Genomic DNA, 21,363 nt, shown 5'->3' on the forward strand with positions numbered 1-21,363 from the left:
ACGAATAGCATAGAGATCATATATAATCAATTACTTTTAACAAAATCCTGTGCAGACACTTCTGATCAGCGTAGCCCTATGTTTGTACAGAAGTTGCGTCAATATAAATGAAAAGAATGTGGAGTTAGAGGTGAAGGTTCTATTGAAGTCAAGAGAGGAACAAAGGATTCGGAAATAAACCGTACTGTTTAGAGTGGAATGGAGAGATTAATCGATGCGTCAAGCAGGTTACACACGGTTATGAAACAGCCTATATAATCCGTTGTATCCGCGTACGAATACGTTTTGACAAGCTGGAGAGGCTCTCCGTGCTCTCTGTTTTTATCGAGAGAGAACGTGCCGGGACAGTTTCGAACGGCGAAAGCCCGCGTTTCCCGGCCAACAAATAATTGGCTGACCGCCAAACTACACGTTATTTTGATTTGACGTGCAGAGCTGAGCCACCAGCTAGGTGCGACCTATTGTTACTCGCGCGTAATTCGTGAGCGAACGTTTCGAGCACGTTGACAGGCGAACGCGAAAACGCGCGCGTAAATGATATATCGTCGACGGGGACAATCGCTTGAGAGAAATTCTCCTGGATTTAGGCGATCAAGGTTGACTGTGCTGTGGTTAGTCAATTTTCCTATAATTTTTACCTCTCGAAACGAATTTGTGAATCTTGTATAACATTCCTAGGTGTTATATCGCAAGTTTGCGGATCGAAAACGTGGAACAATCTTTCATCGTGAAAGGTGCTGTTCGATCAAGACGGGCGCCCACATGTTCCCGCTGTCAGAATCGCATCCGATGTACGTGATTGATATATTTCGCCGCAGATCGACAGTTTGATAGCTCCCGTCGGCCTTACCAGATAACAGAGGCAACAGTCACGTCGACTGCTAATGGAGAAATCCATAAAGTCGAAGATCAACGTGTACCCCATATCGACACTGTTCCATTCATTCTTCTACCTCGTTTATCCTAACCATAACACTCGTCCGCCCATTTAATGGGTCAAGACTTGTCAAATCACGGACATTGACATATAGAATGCTTCTATACTTGTGTTACATAATAAATATTATCTTGAGGGTAACTATTAATCTGTATTTTCGATGTCGATGTCTAAAGTGTTCGTAATAGATATTATGAAATCGAGTTTGAACTGAAAAGAGCATACGAGAGCGTCTGTAGGTGTATCAAAGGGTTTATCGGAGCGAAGTTTGCTTAGCAATTAGAACACCGATTAAATTCCGCGAGTAGATCGATTCGCGATTCTATTAGGAGAACGGAGCAAACAGAAGAGGAGACTAATCTTTCCTTTTACTTGACGCGAGTATTCCGAAGGACATCGATCGCAGCGTAATCCGCGATCGGATTAAAGAATCAAACTCCGCCGGAGGCGTTTCGATCCGAACAAGCGATATTCTCGCGGGCGGAGCATCCTTTATTAGCGTACGCTCCTGTCGGATACAGTGACGAGAATAAATTTCCATATTTGCATTTCCTCGAACGCTGTATCCCTTTTCTTTTGTTCTTAAAATCCTTTACCATCTTCCCACGGGGTTGCTCGTAATTCCAGCTGGAAAGAAAAACAGTCTCACCGGACGGGGCTTACGTTACCGAGTTACTAATCGAAGTAGATAGTTCCTCTTCTTCCTCTTCCCTTTTTATATCTCTCCTCCATTTTTCCCCGCACTCTTCCCGCCATGGCGCACCGTTCGCTTTTATTTCCATCGCTCTATCGCGCTCCAACTGTTCGCGCTCTCCATCCCTTCTTCAACGAGTTTCATACCCTCTCGTCGTGTCTCTCCCTCCTGCTCGACTTCCAAGAGCACAGCCAGCACTCTCGCTGCTCCTTACTATTCCGGGATACCCTCGAAAGTGCAGCCGAGAACTCGCCTCGCATTGATAATGCTCCGGCTATATTCCGCCGATGGGCGAGCTGCAGGCGAGAGATGCTCCAGGGAGAATTTTACCGGATAGAGGACGAGACCCGGGGAAAAGAAGCCGAGGATCCTCTCTCAAGAAGAAAGAGAGAGACTTACATCTGCTTCGTAACAGAAGAAACGAGCACAACGGAGATGAATATTAACCGACCTCCGCCACCAACATCCTCTGCTTTTGACTTACTGAACATTCCAGACCTCTCTGATTTGTCGATTTCTGTCAGCTTGCTCGATTCACGCCGAAGCTCTCCTTACCATACTCTGTTTTATCATTATATATATCTATTTGATAGCTGGAGTTATGAAACGTGGAGATATCTAACATGTAAACAGTTGGGGTACTGCAACGTGTGAACGTCTGACGCGTAGAAATTTCACTCATGACGATTTCACTCCTAACGCGTAGATATTCGATAGGTAAATATACAGCGCGTAGAAATCAAACGTGGAGGTATCTGGACGTAGGAATTCAGCGCGAGGTACAGCAACGCGTGAACGTCCGATGCGTAGAAATTTCACTCCTTACAAAATAACGCGTAGATACTCGATACAGCGTTAATATTGAAAGTGTGGCAGCACATCTGACCCGTGGCGATATACCAGTTGGACGAAGACATGCACCCGGATCACCGTTTTTGTGCTCGAATCACTGACACTGATGGTACCAAAAGCAGTGCTGTATCGTTTTAAGTAGTCACAGAATGTTGAGCTTAAGGGTAAAGAGATTCGTGCCGCAAAAGGATCAGTCTCTCAGTGGAGAAAGTAATTTACTAATGGTTCTGCGCCCTGTATTCTTTTGCTCCCTCGAAACGACCCTCGATCCCATAGCTCTGTTTCGTCCACACATCAAGTTGCCAGTGATTCAGCAAAAAATTTGTAAAGCGCTCAGTGCAACTTTAATTAATTCTCCCAAGTACCTTTTCGACCCTAGTAAATCACGCTGTTATCGTGACCTCCCAATTTCTCTAGCAACCATAAAAAGGATCTTCAATTTCGAAGCGATAACTCGAACACGCAAACTCGAGTTCTTCGAGTGCTCCTTTACGTTTCTTTTATCGGCGAATAAAGATATCGGCTGACCACCGTTCTCTGTCGCTTTAAGGATCGACGTCGGTCATCAAATCTTGCTTGCAATCGCGAGGAGCAGCGCGTAAATCAGCCATGATCGCGATGAACCCTCGACCTTCTGGGGGATGAGTCAGCGAGCTCGTAAACGAACCACCCTCGTTGCATCGTTCGACCCTCGTCGAGGACCAGCCTGCTTTCGAGCATCCCATGAACCGAACTATCGAATTGCTTCATCGAGAACGGACCAAGAATCAGGTTGATTGCCGCAGCTGGGTCTTGTAGCTAGGATTTTGGTGATCGATGTGTCTTCGAGACGGGGCAGGGGCTGATTGGGGATGAACGCGTCTGTTAGTAGCTAATTTACACTGTGTTAGAGTACCTGGGTACTAGATACTGGTGATTTAAGCGCGTCGTTGTTAGTCAATTATCATTGGATAAATAGAAACGATACGCGTGATTATAAACTCTTTATGTGGCATTGAAATATAGGTGATATGACAATGAACGAATATTTTATAATGTTTACAGTGTTTAATATTTATAATGTTTTATGAATATGTATGTAAACGTCCGATGGGTTTTAATAGTTAATGGCCTTTGAAAATAATTATCAGTAACACACAGATGCAGAGGTATGTGTGACTATAGGTAGACGAAGGATTAAAGCAATGGAACCTATGGACCAAGGTGCTTGAAAAACGTGTCCCTTTTGTGAGAATTCTATTTCGCGAGGAATGTCAAGCCAGGGAATATGTACACGCGCGGAATCCATTTCCGATTAGGGGTGCGAGCACCCTCGAGCACTCCGAGTAGGTCCTGGAATACGATCCTTACCGTTTCTGCATGCACATACATTTCTCTTAACTTCGTCCCCTGTTTGTATTTTAAAACGTTCAAAGCCTTCGGCTGCATATCGAGCCCCCGAGTTTCCGGGACATTTAATCCTTCGATCGATTTCCTTTTACTCTTCCGCGTTTAAATTTGAAGACTTTCGTAATGTTTCTTTACGGAGAAATATTGGACAGCGATTCGACGGAAAGAGTGACAGAATGTTAAAGAGATTAAAGCGGATGGTAAGTTTATTTTGCGAATAAAACCGAGGGATAATATTATTGAAAAGCTCATCGGCGATGTACGCTCTGGGAATACCTCCGCAATTTGATTGCATGTAACGTAGAAGCGAAAGCTATTTCCTTCGTTTATGAAATTGTCGGTTCACTTGCCTGCTTCCTTCAGCGAACCCTTAAGCGCCATTAATCAATGGGGAATTCAGCAATTAACGCTCTGGTTTTATTAACGTGCCACTCTAAACCTCGTCTCGGTTATCGAGCCAACATCGAACGGCCTTATATCGGGTGTCTCGTATTTCTTTCGACAACTTTTGTATGGTGTAAAACGTTCGTACGATTACAGATTAATTAAGAATAATTTTACAAGTTCGTAATGATGTTAACGTTAAAGCGAACAATGTTACCCTGAATGAAAGTTGAAAATCGATAATTGTACATCATTAATTTTATATGAAGTACATATAAAAGGATTAATTATGGAAGTTGTGCATAACGACGTTTTGATTTATTTTTGATTCGAAGTTAAAAATTTGACGCTGTACGCGCGAGAAAAACGCGCGTGTACGGGAGCAAAGAGGCACTCGATCGCGAGTGCAATTATGCAGTCGATACGACGAGACAGCTCACACGGTCGCGCTCATTTTATAGACGAAATTTTATCGAGTCGCCGCTGGCCGGTGTAGCTCGATGAAGCCTTGCATTTTCACGCTTTTTCTCCACTTTTTTCCACGGTTCGACCTCGATCAGCGTGGTCGCCTGGCCAGCCGCTGGACCGCAGATTCCTTTTTTCAATTTTAATCCTCCCGCCGATATCGGATTCGAAAAAAGAACGAACGAACCATTCCTCTGACGTGATCCCGCGATCCTGCACGGCGAACCACCGTAAAATTGTCCTCGTTAACTGCTCGCTGGAAAATTCCCCGCGTGTCTTATCTGGTACAATCGGTCATCAAGTGGAGCTCTCTATAATTACATTCTCTGCCTCTCATTTAGAAATCTGGAGTCGTAGAAAATTGCCAATGTAGGAGTTTAAAAATTTTTTGAAGGAGTTTAGAAACTTGAGAGGTTGGTGCTTTAAGTGTAAACGTAATAAATGACGATACAGCAAAGTAGAACGGACTCAATCCACAACCACCTCAGTCAGTTCGCAATTATCCACCTCACAATGTACTGTTGAATACACCCTTGAAAGATAGCATAAATGCATCAGAGTTTGAAAACAAGGATGGAATCGTCGAAGTATAATCGTATCAGAATGCGTCAGTGGGGGAACAAAGTGTCGGTCAGAGATCCCATTTCCGGTGACAGGGTAACGGCTTTGCCTTTTCAGCTGGAACAATCGGCTGGCTGTCCCCTTCTTGGCGACGAGCTGATACGGCAACATAAATGTCACGACTGGCGTGATTCACGTGAAAGATCACGCGTGACCCGATGCAGCTGCGCGCCTCCAACCTCGTAAATGTTATTGTTGCCGTTAGTCTTATTACGTTTCGGATGCTGCTATTCTTCTTGTACGCTCCGAATGGCTCACACTGAAACGCACCCTCTTGCATTTTACTTTGATTAATCGCGTCTTTGCCATTTTATTGGCACTGGTGAAACGATTCGAGATCTCTGTTTAGGATGCATGAGCTTCACCGATAACTTTGAGAATAATCTTGACGGAAGATTTTCGTGTTCTTAAATAGGTGCAGGTAGTTAAGCGCGAACGAGGGTTTAATAACAGGGATGAATAATCTGAGTTTCCTCTGCACCGGGAAAATTTCATCTTCCATTAAGTATGACTGAGAGATCGTACGATTAAACGGTACCTGAGGAAACGTAAGAGATTTCTGTTGCAACTTCTTTATTACAGCGTTTAATATAGTGTTGTTCCTGCGATCTTTCGTAACAAGCTGCAAACAAGCGATGTATCAGTTTGCCGGTTGGCTCAACGAGACTTCTCCGGCTTCGTTATCTCTTGGCTTCATAAATCGTCCCGACTTATAACGTTCGCGATAATGATCAAAGTATCCTATTTCTTAATAACATTTTCTTTCGCGGAAGAATCATGATCGTCATTTTTTTTATTCTTCTTTCTACAACAGGTAGAATCCTCGAAAATTTGTATCGATGCATCGATTCCCCTCGGGTATTTACTTGCTTAAATAATGGTCGTTCGTTAACGACGAATTATCGGCAAGAATCGCGTATTATCCACTGCTCGTTAAACAACCCGATTATTTCGACGCTGCATTTAAATTACCCACCATATTTCATTAACCATGCCAATAACACTGTATTTACTGCATTATCTTTCATCGATCCGCGCGAATCTTGCAACGGGAGCGTTGGATAATCAGTACGCATCGGTGTAATTTGTTGGTTAATGACTTGCCTTTCATCAATATCGAACGTAAAAGTTACTGCGAACTTTTGGCAGTCAGTTTCAAACGTCGAATAATTGACTCGTTAGTTCGATTCAATTAAAAATTACGAGGTACTTAGAATTTTCATATACGAGGTGTCTTCATAAAATGTATTTTATGATGTTACAATAAATTTTATTATAACGAAATCGTACGAGTGATGAAGTTGATATCGATGGCTCGTGCGTTGTACATTTTATGGAAACACCGTTCGAGATAGAAGTAATTTGTACTCACGATGTCCTCGTGGAGGAGATTCACCGGTAATGGAGGCGATACGGGGTGCGTCTTCGCTGATTTCGATGTCAGCCGACTTCCGGTAGACGTCCGCGATGGAGGCGGTACAACGCAGGTGTAATCGGCCGTTTCTGAACATGTCGTTCGTTACCTTGAAATCTATACTCGATTTCGATACTTTGGAGTCGTCGTCTTGGGGAATCGCGTAGTATCTGGGTCTGTATACCATACTGTCGTTCGCGATCTGTAATTAGCAGATTTCATTCAATTAAAGATAGAACTTATTCATAAAGCAAGTATAACGAAATGAAATATTCTCTGAAAAGAAGTAAATTGTACAGTGTAATAAATATTTGTGAAAACGTGATCGAGCTCGTGTTCAATTTATTATAATTGCACAGAGTCTGCTTTCCAGCGCGATACCGTTTTTTACCAAACTGCAAAGCTTTTTATTCTTCAGCCATCTCTCGGGACATCTAATTACGAATTATTTTCGCTGGCAACGGCGAGAATACTCGCGCGTTAACAATGCAAGAAAACAGGCGCGTATCGAATAAATATTTAACGAGCGGAAAATGAAACAGATTAATCCTGAAAAGCAATGATATGCACGTATACATATATGCGCATACGTCGCCGGAGCGGCCATGAATTATTTCGCCGCGTTTACCCGGGAATCGTTTCTTGTTCAAAATTCAACGTTGATTTCGTACTCTGCCAAACTTGTTGCCGGTTAACACCGAAATTATACCATTTTATAACGGTACGGGCAAAACCCGTTGCAACCACCGAGCGCAATTAGCATATCTTAATGCAGGTCGACAAAATTATTCTGTTATCTCGGCAAGTATTTAAGTATCGCAAAACAAACTCCGTCGCGGCAGTAAACAACGATCCGCCGTAAAAGTCTGGCGAAACGATCCATAAAGGTAAATATCAAACGAGAGTAAAAGATAAATCGATACTGAAATCTCTGAGAGCTTCTTATTTTGTCCTTAACTTTTCCCGTGTAGATTTTTTGCCGAGACTCGCCCTAAGGATATTACTCGGTTTCGTAGCTCTTAAGGTAAATGAACGAGGGGGCACGGTATCCTTTTCTTCTTGCGTTCCAGTCAAGGGGAAAAGAAAGAAAGACAGACGGAGGAGCAAAGAGGAATCCAGCCAAGGTAGAAGAGTTCGCTCGACGTTATTACTTCGGGGAACAAACGAGGCTATGCATTAAGTCGACGGACTCGCGATGACGCTGGGACTAGGCGCACCCTCTTCATGAAACATAATGCATAAAGCTTGCTCCGCTTTGCTTCGCGCTTCTCGTATCAGCCAGGATTTGCAGCTACGTGATCCCCAGTCGTTATCGAAACCGATCGTAAGCTTAACCGTGTTTGCTCACCGATTTTTATTTAGATCGACGCTGATAGTTCCATGAATTCACGGTTCATAAGCAGTGACTTTACGCTTTTTTAAAGGGTGACGCGTTATCTCTGCGATCGTGTTTCCCCGTCAAAAGCAGCGAAAATGACCATAACGAGAGCACAGAGAAAAAGTCGGTATCCTTTGTTCTCTGCTTGTGAACGTTCATTACGCGGTCTGGCAATGTTACGGAATCTCCTTATGATATTATGTTCATTAGTCGGTGTGGCCATGTTGCGATCTCGCGTCACGCAATCGCACTCTACTACGGAATCGATACGTTGCACATCAATTCCTCTTGTAAATCCTGTTCAAGATCTGACGGAGATACTTCGGAAGAGCTTTGAATCTCAGGAAATCGTAAGATGTTACTTTGGTTCTAAAGGGTGTATGAATTTTCTTGAGTGTCGGATTTTGGTGCACTAGTTTCGAGATTCTATAGAAATTACTGTTCAAGCCTGTACGAGTTCCTTGAAATGATTAGGACTTCTAAGATGATTAAAACATATAACTGCTCCAGTAAATTATAACTAAAGATTAAACGGCAATGGTTACTCCAGAACCTGTACCTTTTTGACAGAAAATGGATAGCGATCGCGTTTAATCTTCAGAGGATATAGCGATTATGACACCGCTCATTAATTTCCGCGGTCAAACATAATTAAGCCGATAACCCAGGCTCGAGCTCTCATCAGCCCGTGTTCGACAGGGGATCGTTCAGAATTTATCGCGTGTATCGTGGAAGGTACGCAACGGCCATTATATCCAGCGAAATTTCACCGAACAGCGTGAAAAAAGTGAAGTACGAAGGAAAGCGTTTGTCACGTTGTCGAGTTTATGAGCGTTTTGCGTCCCGGCGGTACGTTGCATCGCGTCGCTGTAAATTCTGCAAGTTTTACCGTTTTCTCAAAATTCCTGTCGCCATCGTTTATCTTCCGGTGTCGGCGCGTAACGTACCGCTTCATACGAAATTCCAGCTGCGAGTCTTCTGGACCGAATCTAGGTCGCGTTCTTCCCGCGAAAAGGGAAGCTGACGTATGTCGCTGTGCACTTTTTTTCTCCCCTAAGATACCGTCAAATTTCTCCGAATTCGGGTTAATCGAGATTATCGAAATCGCTTCGCAACGCGAACACGTTTAGAGAAGAGAAAGCTCCGCAGGAAGCAATAACTTCGAACCAGAAGAATACAATTAAGCTTCATTCGACACCAGGAGTTTCCGAAAGCTTTCAACTTCCGATATTGCCAGACTGTGTACTCGAGTATGCAAACACGCGGCCGCGTTTTTTGCAATATCCTTACAGACACGCGCGGAGAGACGCGTGACGAGGAAAAGAAAATCGATGAGAACGATTTTCTAAGGCAGACCGGTTGCAACGCCACGAGAATCTAACCACCGGTTGATAAGTCCGCATTTTCTCAACGAACGATCCGCCATCTTGATCCCCGAAGATGGGAAGTTTCGTCGTTCGCCCCATTTCGGTTTCCGCTCGTCATCCTTCTATTCGAGCTGACGCGCTTTCGATAACTTTTCGATATTCTTTCAGCTATCTACCCACGGCGCTGCCTGCGAGAAGATTTAAAACCGCATTAACGTCGTTTGGATGCTGGAATAAATTTTGTTCAGCCAAGTTCGAACAGATTCACGTACTTCCGCTAGTTTTAGCATTTGCTCTTTCAATATTTCAAATTTCATATTCTTCGAATGTTCGCCTTTAAATTCGCGGGACGAAACTTGAAAACCTTATAAGATTTCCTAAATGTGAGTCGAAATAGCGCGTTAAAAATCTTTTAATTAATTCTCTGGACCTTGGAACTTCGGAATCTTGAAACCCTTGACCTTTGGAATTTCAGAATTTCGGTACTTAGGAGTTTCGAAACTCTCCACCTACTCTCGCAACCTTGAAACTTTGAAACGTGTAATACAACCCTTACCGGGTCAAAACACGCATCCAGCATTAAAACAATTGCCAACATTCCGGAACAAAAGAGCTTCGAGGAGTCTCCAAGAAGGAAAGAAGGTTATCGAACTTGGGCAGTTTTGCAAATGACCGTGGGTCGCAAGAGGAAGCGCGAACGTAAAAGCAAGAGGAAGGTTGTCGACGATGGGCAGATTAGTCGTCGAGGAGAGGGTGACGCGTGTCAGCGTAACGGTAGGGGTCGAAAATGGCAGGGCGAAATTGTCGGGACTCGCCGGTGCACTTTCCCAGAACGGCCATTGTTATCCCGGGCTGGACCAGCGAATTTTCAGTTACGCTCGAGACGACCGCTCCATTCCCATTCCGCTCATCGAGGAACTAAATCGCCGCCGATTTCGGCTCTCCTCGTCGGCCTGCGTTAATTATAACCGATCCCATAAAAGCGACCGAATTTATTTCCCTGCTGTCGAGTCCCGGAAAATTATTTCGTCAAATAAATCTGCCGGCCTGCCCGTTCACGGAGTTATCGACGTGCTCTCGAATCGAATATCGCGTTACATTCGCCTCGTGGAACATCGAACAAAAATCACTCGGTATAACTGATATCTCGCGAAGGTTGCTCAAAACATTCCAACAAATTTAGCTGCAGGAATTTTATTGTACGATTTTAACTTGGGTAATTTTAAAACTTAACGTTACATTTGTATGAATACTGCATCGCTAATTAAATCGTATTTACTGATAGAATCAAAATTTGTTGTGACAGAGTTTAAAGTTATTTCATTGATAACAAATTTATGTTTCAAGCTTGCGATACAGTTTTGGGATCCTATGTGTTCCTATTCCACTTGTCTGACCACTTCATATAGTATTCATGTCTGACTGCGTACTCATTCTACTGTACGATCTCTTATTGTTTTATTTGTCGTGTTATTCCCTACTCTACCGTCTAACTGTATGTAGTCTCAATTTGCTGGTGCAGTATCATTCTACTGTCGTGGCTGATCACTCACGGTCTTGCACTACTGTCATACAGCTTACTTCGTCTATATGCGTTTCTGATCCATCGTTGCTTATAGTTGAACACCTGTGATCTTATTATGTACGATCCCGTTCTACTGACTGTCCATGTCTGACCACATACGATCTTACGCTACTGGCTGCCAGCGACACACCATACACTGACCCCAACTACTGCGTAGACACAGCAATTCCATTCTACCGTTCGGGCTGCCTGTGGTTCTGTTCTACTGTCCGACCACCTGTGGTTGTAATCTACTGTCTGGTTATGCAAGACCACTCTCTGTACTATTTTACTGCGTGGACAATGCGGCTTTTGCTGTTGTACAAGTTTAAACGCGTAATATATAATAATGCAAGTGATTCCAAAACTTGGTGGATGAATTATTGCATCGGGTAGATAATGGAAAATTTGTAACGAGTGGTAGTAATAATTGTTTTTAAGCGGAGTTAGTCGTGTATAATCGCCAGGACCTTTATTCGAGTGTAACCTTAAACTTTATTCGAGCGAAATGTATCTTTTGTTAGAAAAGAATTACATTGTTGATGGAGTAGAATGTTCGAGCAGTGTATCTTGCAGTGTTTTCTGGCATCGGTGTTTCATTCGGCTTTGTTTTTCAATCAGCGCCGCTACTATAACTACCTGGTCATTTTGCGTTTCAACGGCAACACGAGACGAGCTTTCGTGTACACGATGCGGCGACGGGAATTAAATTTATCGAGATCCATCGAGATACATATCCGCCCAATCGGCAAGTGCACGGGAACGAGGGGTGTTACGGTGCCTCGTATGCAAATAAATCGTTATTCCGCGGTATTTGTTAAATCAACCAAATTATTCCGTTAAATCGCAGTGTCGCCGCGGCCCGACGCGTTTAACCGGCTACGATGGCCGGGGGTGAGTTATATGTTTTCGATCGACGAAAACAGCCACGATCGAAGGAACATTAATCGTTCTCATTCAACACGCATCTCCCTTTTTATCCTCCTCTTTCGTGCTGATTGTTATTCCCGGTGGATTGTAACAGAAATTCAAATATTGTTGCGAATATTTCAGCCAGTCGTTTCCACCGCTCGACAAAATGCGTATTTTTCATTTGCACTTTTTTACCGTTCTATATTTAGTATCGGCGCAAATGTCGGACTTGTACAGCGCTGCTTTTATACAGTTGCCAAGTAGCGGCAATAAAATGTTCAATCTTTTTCTTTAAAGGAGAAGACGTACAACGTAGTTTTTCTTTCGGATAAGTTTCATTCAGGATATCGTTCGCTCAAAGTGCTTCCACGGTCAGCTAGTTTTATCCCGCTTCGTTCCGTTCGGGCAATATTTCTACCAAATTGGATTCGAGCTATCAAATTCCATTCGATTTAGACTTTCTCGGGCAAAGTTCCTCGAGATTTGTTTGGGGGATTTGTTGGCGAGACAAACGATGCCTATTAAAGTCCAGGACGAGCTGATTCGAGAGGTATATAAGAGGTGTAACAGGGAAAACGACATTCATTAGTCTGTCCTTGGTCCGACCATTCCTTATCCCGCCGCTACTGCATGTCCTTTCTAGGTGTCCAATTCGCATTTACCTTTTGGAACCTTATTTATTTGATATTCCACTTTATTTATTTGATGGTCTACTTATTTAAAATTTAGTAATCTCGTATTTGCATCAAACGATCTAAAAAATGGAGGAATACGAGGGTTAAAAATGCTACCCCTCGCAATCCCAGCCTCTCGGAATTTCATCTTGGCTTCTTCGAATCTTTCAAAATCCCTGGAAGAAATGGGACGAGGCATATTTCATCGAACCCTTCTTAACATCAGATTTCTCTGGCGCAAGATTTGCCAAGCGTAGCGCCAGAATCGTAGATTTACCGAGAAATGTGGAACATCTCGGCCGACGCCTTCCTTCAAAATTTACCCTCTCCACGAAGAAGGAACTGCTTCGGGTCTGATCGAACTCGATCAAGAATCGATTGTCGTTTGTGACGAACGGCACGACGCGATTGTCGTTTGTCGAACAAACCACCGAATCGCGAACATTCGTGTGTTTGCACACTGGAATGACTCGTTCACGCGGACAAATTAATTACGAATTATAAGCGGAACATCAAATTGGTCTAATTAATTAATCCGTCACAATGGCGCTGAATATGTATTTGCTTCGTCGCTCTTATCCTTCCTCGATCACGGTATTACCCGGCAATATTAATAATTCACTGGAAACAATCGCGGCCGATATTATCGCGAATTGTCGCTGAAAATCAATGTCTACTTTTATCGAACAAATAGAACGCTATATGTATCCACCCTGATAAGTTCATCGAGAAACGCGAAACTACAACTTCGTAGCTTCAAATATTTTTTATTCGGTTCACGCTACACACACTCGAAAACTGTTCAAAGATCTACCACCTCGAACACGCAATTTACACTCGAGAAAGTTTCCAACGGTTAGCAACAATCTCGTTCAACTTTTACAAATAATCTTTCAAAGCAACCTTCTCATCGATAAACACTCAATCTTCTCGAAGAGCGCGAAACTACCGAGCGTGAGCGAGCGAAGAATTGAAACGTAAATGTAACAGAACGTTGCAAGGAGGTAGTCGGCGAAGAGGTCGGTGGAAGTTTAATCATCCAGTAAGGTCACGTAGCTACGGGTCGAGGACGTACTCGTGGAACGGTGGGCGGCCAAGGCGAGTGCTAGCTACCGATATACTTACCAGATCTCCGTTCAGCTTCCACGTAATGGCGGAGGCGGGTCTGGAGTTGCCGGTTGTACAGTTTGCACGAAGCATCTCGCCCACTGCTATGCGATCCTTCTCGATGTCGATCGTCGGGTCCGTTTTTGGGGCGTCTAAAGCATAATAATTATGTCGTTTAGCACACGCGATCGCCGGTTGGACTGTTGGCGCTCAGCCAACCTCGTCGGGTTGACAGGGTTTCCACCCAGACACCTGTACGAATTGCTTAGGCGACAGCTTTCTTAATTGTCGCATTTATATTTTTAGTCGTGAAACTATAGTGAAATATTCACTCCGGATAAATGAATAATTTTTACCATTTGGAGAGCGAAATTTAATAAATGGTAACATATCTCGAAATAATTTGCTACTTACAGAGAGAAATTATTTCCTGATTCTGGGTTGTGGGCCGTACGCTACTTGTCTGACCACGTACTGGTCCCTATCTACTTGTCTGACCATGTGCTGTTCTGTATCTACTTGTCTGACCACGCACTGCTCTCTACCTACTTATCTGCTCATACACTGCTCCCTATCTACTTGTCTGACCACGTACTGGTCCCTATCTACTTGTCTGACGATATACCGTTCTCTATCTACTTATCTGCCCATACACTGTTCCCTATTTACTTGTCTGACCACTTCTAAAGTCACTATCACCTCTCCACTGTTTTTGACATTTATTACTTGCACACTCCTCTACTTGTCTGATCACCAGCCTTCTGCCTCCTTCGATTTTTACGTTCTTCCACTTCTATTTTATTTTCTTATACGCTTCTTGACATACATGAATTTTTGTCTCGAACTTACCTACTACTTCCATTCTCGCTCTCTCGATCATCGTGTGAAACGAGGGATCTCCGGCAGACACTTCACATTTATATGTGCCTGTCAGCTTTCTAGACACGTCAACCAGGGTCACATCGTTTGTGTTCGATTTGGAAACCTGCGAACAGAAATTGTTTGGGTAAACATTTTTCAAGATAGGAAATATGCGATACAGTATAAAGCTCTTGAGAAAATGTTCGTCGGATGCAGCGATAAGGTCGAAGATAATCGAGAAACGACGGGGTAGAAGTAATTGAAATCCGGGGAAGAGGAATATCGACGAATTGACGGAAGAAAACATTTTACCGGTGAAACAATTTCGAGCGAAATGGTATCTAGAAGCGGAGAAGGAAGTTCTTCGTGGCTGCCGCTATCAGATTTCAAGCGGTTCGATCGCCAGTAAAAGCATCTCGCATTGGCGGTGTTTCAAGCGAGCAACTCGCCCTCGCTCCAAATTGACGCGCCGTTTCCGAAAGCGTCGGCGATGCTTTTCGGGTTTCCCACGTTTAACGATCGACCAACGAAACCGCGTCTGCGAATAAAAATCTCATCCCCCTTCCGAGGAGTTCGGTCTCTAAAAGTTCGCCGAAAGAGAAGATTCTGGCAAATCTTTGCGGCGAATCATTTTATTTTACTCGCATTAATTGTTCGTCTGTACGGGAAATATTATCGAAGAGAAGCGTATTCGGTTTAATGCGATGTCAAGTCCTGTATCATAAACGAAGAAAGGAATTCTTCATTCAGCAGGTTTTGACAAATGTCCCAACAATCGTGATTCAACGAAACCGAACAATTCACCGACGACGTTTCAAACCGACGAGTATTCGTCCGCGTATTTTCAATGTCAATAACGATGATACGGGAACTTTATAAACAAAAACCGTGCATCCATGACGAACCCTTTTGTCAGGATTCTCGGGGGACGCGTATAATTTCTCGGATCCTCCAATTTCCTCTCCTCCTTCGTTCCTCTCATTCCCTTTTCTTTATTTCCGGCTCGGTGCCGTTCCTGGAATTACTTTGTATTCCACGCGACTATCGACCTTCTATCTAACTCTCTCCACGTCTAAATCTCGATCGGACTGTATTCCGCTCCTGCGTTTCATCCCCCTACTCGTTCGAGCCGTGCAATCATTTATATGCATCGCGGCGAGTTCGTCTGCCTGCTTTACAAACTACACCGGATCCAGGGACAAGTCCTTTTCACCGCTTCCGACGACGACGGTGGAAGCGTCGCGACGCGATTCGTCGATCGAAACACAGCCCCGAACGCTTCGTTCAAAAGTCACCCGAGTTACCCGGCAAAATTTCCTAGAGAACGACCAAGATTAATTCCACGAGATTTCACGGTTATTTGCAAAGATTTTCGTGTTTACGCTGCTCTCCTTCCCCGTAATCCGATCTGCTATCTACTTGTCCGATCACGCGACGTTTCCTATTTACTCTGCTAAACTAATGGTCTATATCCACTTGTCTGACCACTTACTCTACCTCCGCTACTTGCCCACATTTACTTACTTTTCTGGTTCATATGTCCGTATCTACTTGTCTGACCATATTGCTTCTTTGTCCACTAAGCGTTCCTATCTACTTGTCTGACCACATCTGTATCTACTTATTCGATCAGTACTCTATGTAATCGTTAACCGATTCTACTCTATTGTCTACTTCCTACTGTCTGATCACCAGCTATGATCTTTCAAACTTTGTTACCTTACTCCCCTTCATATATCACAGTCTGATGTCTCATTCTACCTCGCCTACTCGGCAGCCACTCACGCTATCGTTACATAATAGGTAAATGACTATAGCTTCCCACAAATTTTGTCCCGTCACCCCCAGAATTAGCAGCAAGTAAATTATTTACAAAGGCTCTAGCGTTATAGGCAGTACAGCGAAAGGGTTGAACCTTAGCATTATCCGCCGTCCATTTCTCTCGCTGTTAACGTTTTAAGCGAGGACGAAGTACAAAAGAGTGGATAAAGTTGGGAGAGCGGCATAACGTGGCGTACAGTTTGTTCGGCTCGGTGTCGCGATAACGTGTAATGACCAATAAAAGAAGCTGCACTTAAGTGGCGATAAAAAGGTGGGATTATCGGCGCAGTTACGTCGAGACGTTTAGGTTCAGGCTTATCACCGCATCGGTCGAACATAATCTCGCTCTTAACTGCGCTCGCATCATGAATGAACTATCTCTTCTCTATACGTCTTTCCTGTAAATATTATACGATCCTCCGTCACTTCTCCGTCTTCGTGGCGGCGAAATTTAAAGCATTGCCTGAAAGTTACGAGCGACTCGGCGTTGATGCACCTGGTCGTTCCGCTGTTATTTGATTCGGCTTTTACGAATAGACTGTTTATTTACTGCTTAGCAATAAATAGCCTGATTAAAGGAAACTTCGTTTAATAATGTATCGGATTTCGATCGAATAAATTTCAATTCACGTTCGTTGTCATATCGCGAATTTCAATAAAATTGTATAACCTCGTGTCTCGGGTCCCGACGAGAAAAATTGCAATGTCAATAAGACAAACCCGGGTAATCCTGTTTTGTAAACTACCTTAACATCAATCCTCCGAGACTGAGCGTGTACCCGGTGCTTCTGGGAGCTACACGTTTCTACATTTATCTTTCGGAGCATCGAAACAGACAGGACAGTCTCGAAATCCTCGTCGATTTACCGGAGACAATCATTGGTGTCGTTGAAAGAAGTTCTGTTTTCTCTCCGGCCGGTTGTTACGACGCGGAAAAATGATACCGTCGGTTGAAAAGAGTTGCTCCCCACGGAAGTCGATTGGAAATTTTATTAAAGATCCCTATCGGCGAGCGAGCGGCGCGTCGAATGAAAAATTTGTTTTCCAGTGTCTCGGCTTGCGGAACGGTCGAGACGGAAACGAATCGACTGGTCGATTTCGAGTGAAACGGGAAGCCCCCTTCGTATCTTGTCAGCATCGATTCTCAGCCACCACCTTTGGCAAATACCCGCCAGCCCTTCTATTTATCTGAAAGTATCGGGCTGCTCGATTCTTTCTTCTCGAGGACACTTTGAAGCTCACGGATTACGTTCTCGCCTTGTCCTTCTCGAATCTCCTTTACACCCTTTATTCGAATCGATTCGCCCACGACTACCTGCCATCTTCCTTTCATTCATGAGCCTCGAATTGGCTGGAGAAACTGATTCTACGAGTATTTGTTTCAGCTACGCGAATTAATCGCCAGCTATTTCTCCGCGTCGTGCAGGCGATTGCGAACGTTTATGCAGGCAAAATGAGACACGGTAATTTATTCGAAAATTATCGTGTTTTGTTGTTCGCTATTACACGTTTAATTAATGTACCCATGGCGACGCTTCAAAAAAATGATAACACGGTAGACAGTCGATGCAACGAAAGTTTACCGCGGGATAATGAAAGAGAAGATAACAAAAGTAATTTAGCAAGCTAATTGTTCCTCGATTCATCCTGGTAATTGCCGCTAAACGTTGTTTGCGTATATTGTTCGTAACATAACGCTTTCCTCTTGTAATTTCTGCGAACAAAATTCGATGCATGTTTGAACAAATTAAATTAAAAAAATGTTGGCACGGAGTTCGGAGAATTCATACGGTTGACCATTCTCCGCATGTTTCAACAAATGTTTACGATTTACAGATACGACAAATATCGCTTATATTTGTTCCAGCACTCCTACTTTCGCATTTTGTTTGCCGTTTTCAATATTTCCATTCAAGCGGCGAATAAATTTGTACGATACGCCGAACAGTCTATATGATTTGCCTTTTTTCTCGTATCGCGGGTAAATAGAGCCGAAACGACATTTGTTTGCCCTTTCATCGAATCGAAGTAGCCCGATTGAATTTGTCTCGACATCGCGCCCGGAAACACGGGTAATCACAAATGTGATTACGACCACAAATCGAGGGTTTAGCTCAAATATTGTCCACTTCCTCGATAATACTCGAGATTTCGAAACTTCAAAATCTCCTGGCGATAAATATTTAACCGGAAGATCGGTAGAAGCGTGGACAGAGGGCGCAGAGGGGGTGGAATCGATAGGAGTAAAACACGGGAGTCGCTTGACCCAGGCTTGAAATTGAGTGGAAAGGGTAGTCGAAGGGGTCGTGTCGCGGTCGTAGCGCGAGTCATAAATCAGCCCTATCGATTCCTTTCGACCAGTCCACGTACATGCTTCACCTTTGCACCCTACGTGCGAAAGAGTGCCGGCCCCATCCGGCCAAAAGGAGGGTGGATGTCGACAAAAAGTTTCACCCCGCTGCCACGACGAGCTTCCAAGACTTTTATCGAGTCCACCTGCCGCCACTGTCTCCGACAAACTACACCCTGTTCCAACTAACTTTATCGCCTGAAATATTGACGCCACTTTTCGAATTCCACAAGTACTTTCTACACGGCTCGCCGTTATACGAGTATTTTCATTCTTTTTACCACTTGCATTTTTTTTTGAGCGGAACTTTCGAAGTACGGGATTTTTTATTTGATTGGGATTCGGAAATTTGTGAAGCTGAGAGTCTGCAAATCGGTAGGTTTGGGGTTTTGAAAATTTTTTAATCGGATAATACAGCAATTCTCAGTTTCCTCATTTTCTAAATTTTCACTTGTCAGTATTTTCGACACAACCTTCACAGTTGTCCATCACCGTGAACAGCGAGTAAAAAGAACGGTCCTCCAGATGGAGGGTAGAAAAATCGGGACGCCACTCGGCCTTATCTCGCCTCGCTTTCGAAACACAGACCAGAAACTGATAAATGGACGTCCTTGTATCGGCTCGCGAAAGAAAATTGCAACTTTTTCTGCCACGTTCGCTTGGTTGGCTGATTTTGCGACCGATAACGTTCGTACTCTGAAATTTATCGACGGAACTTCCCCCGTGGACTGGTTTTACCGAAATTCTCCAAAGCCTTTTGCAATTGTAATACTTGCAACCATGACGGATGAATAAACAATTTCCCCGAAGCTACCTTTATTAATTGCCGACTCGTTCCAAGGGTAATAGGTCTGTTTCGACCGAATCCAACGAACGACTTAACGAGACTTGCTCCCGTGAACTTTTATCGAAGTGGTCATTAGGAGAACCGGAGTTTAATTGCGCGCGTTAATTGAGAAATCGGGACGTCTGGCTTTTGCGACAGACAACGGGCTATTTTTAATCTAATTTCGACTAGAGAAGAATTACTACGATAAATAAATCATGTTTACAGACTAATGCACCATACGCGTAAACACGGTCTAATTACAATATGTTAATATGGATGAAACTTTAATTACCATATACAAATTTTGAATTTACAATTCAAAGTCGAGTCTAAAATTGCTTTTAACCGAGGATAGTTGATACTCGTTACGGTGCTTTGTCGAAAATAGATCTCTTTTATCAATTTATGCAGTAATTTATCGACACGGTTCTACTCACGTTTACGTATATTCCATCCACGGGATAGATGGAGTACGGTGGCTCTCGCTCGGGCACGTATCGATAGAACTCTTTCTCTTCGAGAAACCATTGTATCGTGTACAATGGAACACCTTCTAGGTCGTAATGGCAGGATAGTGTCACTGTGTCACCCGATCGTACCACTGCTGGCACGTTGATTGTCAAATCTTTCAAGCCGGTTGCACCTGCAAACAAATAATCATTCTCATTCTTTATACAGCGAAACCTTACAAGATACATACATTCATAGATGCACTATTTCATGAACTCAACCATTGAGAGCTTTATCAAAGAAAATTTTCATATCGGAAATTCGAGATTAACCTATATGCATATGTCCACTTCTAAACTTTAAAGTTAGAGAAAAGAAAAAATAAAATAGCTCAAAATCTTCATAGATCGTGCAATTTTGTGGATTTTCGTTTAGAAGATAATTCGAAGGCGAACATGTTTCGTCCGAATTTGTACCAGACCAATTATTTAACCCGCTAATTTGATGGTCCGACAGAAGAAGATGTCGGAATATACGACAATTAAGGGCTCGTTTCCAGCGCTAATCTAATCGCACGAGCTAGGTCCATTTAGACCGCCAAGTATCTCTTTAAACGGATAAGCGACCTTTGGGTATTACCCGTAGTCTGCGAAACGTCTAATCTTGACGTTCCGCAGTATCCACCTTTAGATCCAGCCCGTCGCTCCCTTCTCGTGTTAATGCAGCTTTCTGTCTTGTTTCGCGCGAATCCTTTCACAGGACCTGCTACAATACTGCCGGGAAATTTACAAGCTTGTTCCAGACCGAAGATTAAGGAGATCCCTTTAACAAAAGGGAGGATTGTGGTTTAATCGAGCGAACACTCGTTATTCACGCAAACATGATAAATATGCCAAAAATGTGGACTTCAAGATTTAAACCGGATGAAATATATTTTTAAAGTTCGTACGGACGTCAAATTCCTCCTTTGAGGGAAAAGCCTCGACGTCGAATTATCTTTCGAATACATCGCGTTCGACATTTTTCGAACATATTTCTATGATTTCTCTCGTGTTTAGTTTTATCGAGCCCTGTTTGGTCTTCCATTCCCCCACGGATTTATTTGGTTTTCCCGTAGGAGCACGTCGAGTCGAACAAACGCAAGGTAATGCGATGCATTCCTTCGTCCGTCTCTCCTTTCTCGTCTAATTTCATCGTTCCTCCCCGAGTGGAAACACGACGCCGACACAATCCAAGATACACCGAGCACTCAGCGTGCATTACACTAAAAATACAGAAATTCTGCCGAAAGGAA

The 21,363-nt window shown here is 43.5% G+C and overlaps 1 protein-coding gene across 3 annotated transcripts in view; it reads right to left on the reverse strand.

Moving 5' to 3' along the window:
• The window catches only part of LOC100874761 (uncharacterized), a 95,038-nt gene that overhangs the window by 7,827 nt on the left and 65,848 nt on the right, over positions 1-21,363 (reverse strand). For 2 of the 3 annotated variants that reach the window (XM_012298099.2, XM_012298098.2), the window contains exons 2-5: positions 20,057-20,262; positions 14,608-14,743; positions 13,777-13,910; positions 6,715-6,958 (exon numbers count right to left, since the gene is read on the reverse strand). In XM_012298099.2, the coding sequence (XP_012153489.1) occupies positions 6,715-6,958; positions 13,777-13,910; positions 14,608-14,743; positions 20,057-20,262 (720 nt within the window). The remainder of the gene's footprint in view (positions 1-6,714; positions 6,959-13,776; positions 13,911-14,607; positions 14,744-20,056; positions 20,263-21,363) is intronic. The other variant, XM_012298100.2, reaches the window with a different exon arrangement.

Source organism: Megachile rotundata, chromosome 13 (genome assembly GCF_050947335.1).
Source record: "Megachile rotundata isolate GNS110a chromosome 13, iyMegRotu1, whole genome shotgun sequence".
Lineage (NCBI taxonomy): Eukaryota > Metazoa > Arthropoda > Insecta > Hymenoptera > Megachilidae > Megachile > Megachile rotundata.